Consider the following 9515-nt stretch of genomic DNA (forward strand, 5'->3'; position numbering starts at 1 on the left):
CAGACTATTCATGAATTAAAGTCTCTCACCCAATGTATTCTCCTAACATGTCTCCCAGCGATTACAACATTTTTTGGTATCTCAATCACTTCCTAGTAGGATAGCTTTACCTAGAGACCACTGATTAACCTGGTATTGGATGTTTCACTTTCTTACCTTTGGAGTTGACAGTCACCGGTTGGACAATCTCACACGCAAATATCTAATATTAACAACGTTTCTTCTATAATTTCGTAATATTGTATTATTTCTTTGTATTATTTATTAGGTTGATTAGGCTTGTTTCAACACTTTTCTCTTTGCACCTACTTATTACCTATACCTTAACGTTGGATAAAAATACACTAGCTCTCACCGGGAATCAAATCCAGAACCAATGGACTTGAACCATTTGGCAACAACAGGCACATTTAAATAGAAGTTTCGATTTTGTTAGGAAAATTGTGATTAGGTGTAACATTTAAAAATATATTTAAGAATGGGTACGGATGAAACGCACTGAATTTTCTCGCTCGAATTTCTTAAACTGACTCGTGTTAGGCTGCAGCTATTACTGAAACATTTATTTGGGAAATGCGAATAAAATAATGTGTTTTTGGAAAACTTTGTTCGAAGCAACTTATGTCCAAAAGTAAAGTACCCATTGGTCATATTTCTGTTAGAAATAACTTATGCCATATATTAGAATTATTAAAGAAATAATTGTATGTGAACTATGAGCAAAAGCGTCTGAGTACTTTCTGAGAAATCGTCAAAAATGTCATCCCCAAGAATAAAATATCCCTTGTGTATCTTTTCAGGACAAACGAGTTAGGCTATTTATGAAATACGAACAAAATTGCCAGAGTCATTCTCGACAAAATCGTAGGGTAAAAATTGCCCCGAAAAATAATATACCACTTCTAGCTTTTTAGGATAATGGAATTATACCATATCGTTAGGTTATTTATGTGACATTCATTTATGAAATATGAACAAAATTGCGTCAGGCGTTAATGGGAAAATCGTCGGAGAAGAGTAAACTACCTCTTCTGAATGTTTACAGGACGAACGAGTTGTGTCATATTGTTAGGTTATTAATGATACAATTATTTATGAAATGTGATTGAGAAAATTGCTCGAAAAAACGCATCCCATACAGTAAATTACACCTTATGTATTTTTTTCAGAGCAATGATTCAAACTATATTTGTAAAAAAAATAACCAAAATCTTTACAGCTATTTTTGAAACAATTTAATTATTTTAAATTTTCATCCTTCAGTAAACTACCCTTATTTTTAGGTGTCGGAGAATATAGAATTCGAAACGATAAAGTGTTATAAAAACTTCATGTCTAGACAGGTCCAGATACGTCGAACAGTATGGCCTCTATTTGAATGCATGTAAAAGCGTGACGAACCAACAAACGAACAGATGGACAGACATCAAAATCACTTTTTCGATATGTGGGGGCGTGAAACTTGAATTCATTGAAATCTCGAATTCGATTTTTATCACTATTACTACAATTTCTTCTTTGGTCGCTTGAACGTGAAAAAGAATAGGAATACAACGACACGTAAGGTGATAATTTGTAATTCCCAAAATTTAATGAGTTACGTTTAATGTGTTGCCATGCTAGAAAAAAAGCTTATGCCTGTTTGTTATATCATTTTAATATCAGTTTTTCACGCTACTATATAATGTAGAAATATGGTATGATTATCGTTCATATTCATTCTATATTTGGAAATATTCGTGTTCCGTATACATATATCTGTATAATTTAGTTACGTTCAACGAAAGCATTCTTGCACTTGTGGATATGAAAAAAAAGAGAGAGAAAGTCAATACTCTAAAAAGCAAAAAACAAGCACGCACACACACACACACACACACACACATAAACGATCATTTAACATCAGGTCGATGTAACAAGGGGTAAGACTGGACAGATTTTCAAGGTCGCGTATGTTCTTCCTGACACACAAACCCGAAGTGAGTTGTCTGCTGTTCAAGAACGGGAAGTAACATACAAGACTATAAACTGAAAACAATAACTGCTTCCAATAGTACACGTATTCTAATACTGAATAAATACGTCGATTAAAGGATACTACCAATAAATTATTTCCTTATTATATTGTTTCGGTTCTTATTAACATTAAAATTATACACTTCCTATAATGTTTTGTAAAAAAAAAAAAAGGATAGGATGGGATTCGATGTGGTGTCAAAATAATAAAATAACTACGACTCCGCCACTCTATCCACCTAACCACGGAGGCTACGTTGTGTTGACTCCTTTTTTTTAAAAGAAATAATCTTCATAACCATGGTGCGTATCGCTTCGAACCTTAAGATAAGAGTTTTTCTGTTTAATTCTATATTTTCGTACGACATCTTAGTTACAGAAGCTAATTTATATTTGGCAGGCAATCTACACACTAGGTTTTAACCAATAAATGCAACATTTTAGTCCACTATCCAACTCCTCGATTCCCCTACTGAATTCCCTCCGCAATTGTGATCTGCTACTGAAAAAATCCCTAGAAATCAGCGTTGCCAGTATACACAAAACCGGGCATAATTTTGTTTTTTGCTTATATTTTTATTATTTTATTATATTTTTTGGAAATATCTCCTTAGATGGATTGCTTTCTATTATCTCCACATACTAATAACTGAATTTTACCCATAAACGTAAGGAAAATGGAATAAATGCGAAAAATCTTGAGTTACAGTATACGCGCAATTTTTTTTGCGCATGGGAGTACATACAGATACACAGACGTCAATACGGAAATGATAGTCTACACCTAAATCTGGTCGTATCTGGCCTTACATTACGCATTTTGACCGTAATACAATACTTCTTTGTTATAGTATAACATGGAAATAATAACAATCACTCACAGAAATGTAATAAAATTATGAGACCAATGTTGTAAAGAGTTTGTTTATACCTACAGTATTTTTAAGTTAGAAAATGTTTTGATTTGTCAACATTAAAAACGTAAGCGTAACTGATATTACTCTACAATGTCTTTCGCGAAGTGCCTGGAGAGGTTTAACATGCGATACTTCCAAACAGTACAAGCTACGGTGAAATTCACTACACCAGTGAATTTCTGAGAAAATTGTACATGAGTTTGATGTATCACTTGCATCTATTCCCATATGAAAAAAACGAAAGTTGAATCCAAAGTGGCGGCCGGGGTGGGTAATATGTGTCAGAGAAACAGCACTTCATCCAATTTGTTTTGTATATGCCCACATTCATGTCCAGTTACATCTCAAGAAACTAAAAGCAATTTTATGTCCGAGCGTTATAGTAATGTATGATTGACTTCCGGATATATGAAGGCCCATAAATATGCAAATTAACTGTATGGGCCTCGAAAATTAAACAGTGTGACAAACATCTTGGCATTTGAAGGCGGTGCTCCAAGTTCCCTTTAATGCTGCTAGCAAATGAGAGGCCAGCGGTATTGCCACGTTTATTTTGTATTCATCCACTTCTATCCACTGTCACCTGATCGCGCTGTAGGTCGTCTGCTCAGCCATAGTCACACCCCTTACCACTTGGCAACGTCGCGTCAGAGCTTGCGTTTTATTCGTTTAGGTAAAATGCCAAGATGTTTGTCACAGGCTCTAGTACAATAGACATTGGGCCTCAGAGAACTTTGCATTTGAATCTATTTTACAGAAATCCCGAGGGGACACTTCGCGAATGTACCTTGTCAAATCTCAAACACTGTTTTAGTGATATATGGTTGATATATAAAACCAGGCCCGTATCCAGGGGGGTCTAGGGGGGGCCGGGCCCCCCCTAAATTTTTCTTGGCCCCCTCTAAAAGTTTCACGGCAGGCTTGCAAATGAACTATAATATGGGATGAACTAATATTTTTGGATCGGGCCCCCCCTAACTTCCACCGGGCCCACTCTGTATTTTCGGGCTGGCTACGGGCCTGTATAAAACTGTAAATTGATAAAGTAGCTCGGTGGTAGAGCGTTTACATCTGGTGCATGGGGGTCCCTGGTTCGATCTCAGCTCGCGCCAAGTGAACTTTGAGGTGGATAAACCCGCGTGCGTGGGTTTTCTCGGGGTTCTCCCGTTTTCTCCCACTTTATTCATTCCATTCATTTCTCGCCATCACGGTCTTCTTTAGCCTAATTGGTATAATTGTGGGTCGTAAAACTTTTTTTGTTGTTGTTGTTGTTGTTGTAAATTGATAGACCTAAAATGTTTGTGCAAACCATAAAGGTAATTTGTCAAGTTTAGAGATATGGAAATCATCGCACAATATACTCCAACAATAAATTTGGTTTAAATATTGTTGTCATACCCCTTCGTAGACTTCTCGTAACATAGAACTACTTGCTAATGTTTCAGACCAGTGGTTCTCAACTGCTTCCGAGTTGCAAGCCCCTTTTTATCTTTAAGGTAAGGCTTGGACCACACACTTTTAGGTTGTGGTATCTGCGTAGTTGAGGGGTAGGTAGCAATAATACTCGTATCAACAATTAAATTACAAACTTTATTTATGATTATAATTTATTTATTACAAACCTTTATTTATGTACAACTTACCGTTCATACATAGAGGAAGGTCCATTGTATTATAATTTACATCTTCTATAGATTATGAGATGTAAACAATCCCAAGGACCCTCAATCTTCCCCACTGGTGTAGTAGCTATCAGGTGTGTATTTTGTGCATAGATAGGGTCTCAAGTTCGAACTCTGGTGGGAAAGAACAAAAATTTAAATTTGCAATTCTCTTTCGTTAATCATAGGTTTCCTTTAGCCTAAAGGCCATAACCGTGAGGCGTTAAACTAAAAAAATCATACCATTTTCCCCACGGACCCTCTAACTTGTTGCATGATCTCTCTTAGGGACCCGCGAGCCAACAAATTGAGAAAGGCTGTTCTAGATGAAATTAAGAAAAAAATGATAGTATAAATTTACAAAACGAGACGTCAAAAACACTTTCGAGAATCGAGACGAAAGTAGAAAGAATTCTTCGAAAATCGAGACGAGACTTCAAAATCTAGTTAACGAGACGAGAAAATTTTATTTCTTGTCTCGTAGACAACACTACACATAGTATAGGAACGTATCGTGAACATCCAAGGAATGTAAGTCGTGGGATATCAGAAAGCCCCGGGATATCTCATTTTACCTGTGGACTCTCTATGGAAATCCAGATGTTTTTTTTTTTTTTTTTTTCAGAAATGGAACTTTCTGTGGGCTATTTCTGGACATTTTGCGGGCAATTACAGATCGACTGTTGGACATCCAGATATTGCCCCTTGACAGCCACATTCCTTTCAAATCCAAAGGAAGTTCCGTGGATATTTTCATTATATTCAAAAGCTTCTATGCCGAGGTCCGGCTTAGCCAAATGGAAAGCGCGTGGGCTCCGGGTTCGATTTCCGATACACAATATTGAAACAATATAAGGATTTGCTTCAGGTAAAAACTGAACGCAATAGTAATATAATAAATTGACTGTAGCTCTAGGAAGGCCCGTATCCAGGGAGGTCTAGGGTCCCCCTTAAGTTTTTTTTGGCCCTATAAAATTTGCATGGTAGGCTTGCAAATGAACTATAATATGGTTGGATCGGGGCCTCCTACAATTTTGGGCTGGCTACCGACCTGGATGTAGGTTACGTTTGGAAAGATACTGCACATACTGCATACACATACTGCATTTTCAAAAAAGGAAAAGAAAGAAAGGTAAATTGTTAACTTTGTACAAATTATGCATATTACCCCACTATGCGTGGCGATTAATCGCGATCAAACGTTGTAGATCGGTTCCTTTCAATTTTGCTTGCATAGGGCGGAAAGATTAACTTGTTAACCCTTACAAAGTTATGCTTATTACGACACTATGTGTGATGACAGAGGCGGCCTTTGGGGGTGGCGACTGGGGCATCCGCCCCAGGCCCCGCGATAGGATATTCTCTTGTCACAGTCAGTTCAAATATGCGGGGCCTCTGCAACATTCTAATGTACCGTAGCTTAGAGTTAAGTGAATACTTTGGCCAATAATACGATGTGGTGGATTTCTTCGGAAACCAGCTTTCATAAACCATAACTTCTTACTCAATATTTTACTTTTAGAAGCCTTTAATTCCCGAAATCTACACCATTACTATGAAAGCGTTTAGCATGATATTTTTGGTTTTAAAGTAGCGTAATAATTACGCCCTTGAGTTTCGGATTAACAATGGGTCAGCAAACAAGGCGACGCTAATACCATGCACGTGACTCTAAATGGCCTTATCTCAACTTTTCTTTGTTGTCGAAATAGAGTGAGAAGTCATGTTGTTTGTTGCTTTTGGGTCAGAAGATTGGTCCTGTTGCTACGGACACCTCTGAGTCATCGCTTCCAAGAAATAGCTCTTATTGCACACCTTGTGTAGCACCCCAGTTTGGCTTCGGAATTCGGACCGCGCAGTCGTAGTGAGATGTGGATACGTAATATTATGATTAGTGCGTGAGTGTCTTCCGATTATTCGTTTATTGGGCAAAGAATAAGTGACCATCATGAGTGGCAGAGACAGAGACAAATTCCGTAAATACGAAAGTGGGGCTGCGAAAGCCAAGAAACGGAAATATAAAGAAGATTTCATTCAGAAGCAAAAGGGATCTTCGGACAAGCTTGTTGTAGCGGTAAAATCAACGGATCAACACCAAAAACTTGAGAACACGGATGATGATTTGTCTGTGACTGTGAGCGACCGGTGTGATGCGACAGACCAGGTTGTGATACCAAGTTTTGCGTCCGATGAAGAAAACAAACTAGCCGGCAACAAAACTGTTTCTACGCCCTGTTGTCCCACAAGCAACAATGAAAACTTGGTGCAATTCTCTGGGGACAACGTTGTTGCAACAGACCCAGAAAGTGACCTCTCCTGTGAAAGCGTGACCATTCCTCTGCATACTTCTGACACTCTTCAAACGACGAGCACACTGTTCGAGGACATATACGATCCAGGTAATTGGAAACATATTAACAGTGAAGTGCGTGACATGTTAGTGGAGAAGGGTCCAATCAGGCTAAGTGACTGTGAATACCCAAAGGACGAAGGAAACAGACATTTTTCGAACAATTTCTTTACACGGAGGATGCCGAACGGAGAAACAGTGGATAGGCGATGGCTAAGTTATTCGAAGATCAGAGACAGAGTATTTTGCTTTCCTTGTAAGTTGTTTGGCACGACAGCAACTAGAGGCCAGTTAGCAAACGAAGGCTGCTGCGACTGGAAGCATCTTGGCGATAAACTTCAGCACCACGAAGTTTCTGTAAATCACGTTAAGTGCATGACAGCTTGGTTGGAATCAGCTCGGAGAATGTCCAATGGTAGCGCAATAGATAACATGATGCGAGAACGAATTAGAAAAGAAAAGCTGCATTGGCGCGCAGTGTAAACAAGAATTCTAGCGATTGTACAGTACCTTGCCGAAAACAACAGCGCATTTCGTGGGAGAACGGAGAAACTTTATGCGCCTAACAATGGTCAGTTTTTAGGCTTAGTTGAGATGCTGGCCAAATTCGATCCAACCATGCAAGAACATCTCCGCCGAATTAAGAACGACAAGGCTCACGACCATTACCTCGGGCATAGAATCGAAAGGAGCTTATCTACCTGATGGCGTCAGAAGTAAAGGGGAAAATTATTGATAAAGTGAAACTTGCTAAATATTTTGCCGTCATCCTTGACTGCACGCCTGATGTTAGCCACAAAGAGCAGATCTCCCTAATATTGCGTTTTCTGGACGTATCAGATCCGGAAGTGAAGGTGGTGGAGCACTTCATCGAATTTCTGAATGTGGACAACGCAACAGGAAAGGGGTTGTCTGAAGCTCTTCTTGCCGCACTGGCGAACCTCGGTCTGGACATCGCCGATTGTCGTGGCCAGGAGTACGACAATGGTGCGAACATGAAGGGAAAACACGAAGGAGTTCAAGCGCACATTCTTCGCAAGAACAATTGAACATTTTACACTCCGTGTGGCTGCCATAATTTGAACCTTGTTTTAGGAGACATGGCTAAATGCAACTCCCAAGCAGTGACGTTTTTTGGTGTCATACAGAGAATATATAAATGCTTTGCTGCCTCGGCTGAAAGGTGGAAAATTTTGGAAGAAACTGTGCCTTTCATGACTACAAAATCACTTTCAGAAACGCGGTGGTAGTGCTGCCTGGAAAGTGTGAAAGCGCTGCGTTATCAGACGAAAGAAGTGAGGGAGGCACTGTTGACTGTCGCAGATACCGCCAATGATCCGCTAGTAAAAAGTGAAGCCGAATGTCTTGCAAATTATGAGCTCGAAATCCTCGAGTTTATTCTGAGCTTAATCATGTGGTATGCCATTTTATTTGCTGTAAATGCTGTCAGTAAAACTTTGCAATCAGCTGACATGCATCTCGATGTGGCAATACAGCAAATCAAAGGCCTTGTTACTTTCTTGAGAAAGTACCGGGAAGCCGGATTCTCCGATGCTATGATCGCAGCAAAGGAAATTGCGTCCGAAATGAACGTAGCTCAGAAATTCAAGGAACGAAGAGTCAGATGCAAGAAAAAACAATTCGATTATGAGGGTAACGACGAAGAAACATCTTCGCCGGAGGAGTCCTTCAGAACAGGATATTTCTTATGGATAGTGGATCAAGCACTTACCTCAATGGAAAAAAGATTCGAACAACTGGAAGAGTATGCTTCAATCTTTGAATTTCTATACAACTTGAAGGGTTTGCGGTCATTGAACGACGATTATTTGTTAAAGTGCTGCATGGATTTGGACAACATGTTACGCGCAGAAGATTCACGCGATTTGGACGGAATTGAGTGGTGCGCAGAATTGAAGATTTTTCGAGAAATGCTTCCTGATAACATCAATGCCGCCCAAGAGTGTCTTCAGTACGTTTGGCCCATTCGAGATTCATTTCCCAACATCGTTATTGCATACAGAATTATGTTGACAATTCCTGTGACAGTTTCCAGCGCGGAAAGAAGCTTTTCGAAGTTGAAACTTATCAAAAACCATCTACGATCAACAATGTCGCAAAGCAGACTGTGCGGTTTAGCTATTTTGTCCATCGAAAAGGAAGTTGCCTCAACAATGGACTACGAGGACCTTATCAACAATTTTGCACAGCGAAAAGCCAGAAAAGTGGACTTCCGTCTGTGACCGTCAAAGCAGCTGCTTCTTAAGTCAGTGATAGTTTTATTATGTGTTCTAGTTTGTTGATCTTGCATGCATGTAAAATGTTTCCGAATCATTAATGTCGGAAGTTATATCGACCCCCATGCCATGAGAACCCCTTACCCCCTCAAAAATTTCATCTATGTTTCCTGGCTTCGGGGGGGAGGGCTTCGCCTACCGAACTCCCCGCCCGGGGCCCCGCATACTACTAAGGCCGCCTCTGGTGATGATTAAATGAATATTGTTGGTGATCGAACACGATCAAACGATCTGACTGACTACTGATCAATTACGCTTACGTGGCAGCCTAATA

At 39.4% G+C, this 9515-nt stretch overlaps 1 protein-coding gene across 1 annotated transcript; it reads left to right on the plus strand.

Moving 5' to 3' along the window:
• Nucleotides 1-8356: 8356 nt before the first annotated feature.
• On the plus strand, nucleotides 8357-9187 carry LOC145682346 (uncharacterized). Its single transcript, XM_081753923.1, has one exon. It carries the CDS (start codon nucleotides 8357-8359, stop codon nucleotides 9185-9187), a length of 831 nt encoding a protein of 276 aa, XP_081610049.1.
• Nucleotides 9188-9515: the final 328 nt, after the last annotated feature.

This window comes from Thermobia domestica, chromosome 1 (genome assembly GCF_964235325.1).
Source record: "Thermobia domestica chromosome 1, izTheDome1.hap1.1, whole genome shotgun sequence".
NCBI classification, from domain to species: Eukaryota; Metazoa; Arthropoda; class Insecta; order Zygentoma; family Lepismatidae; genus Thermobia; species Thermobia domestica.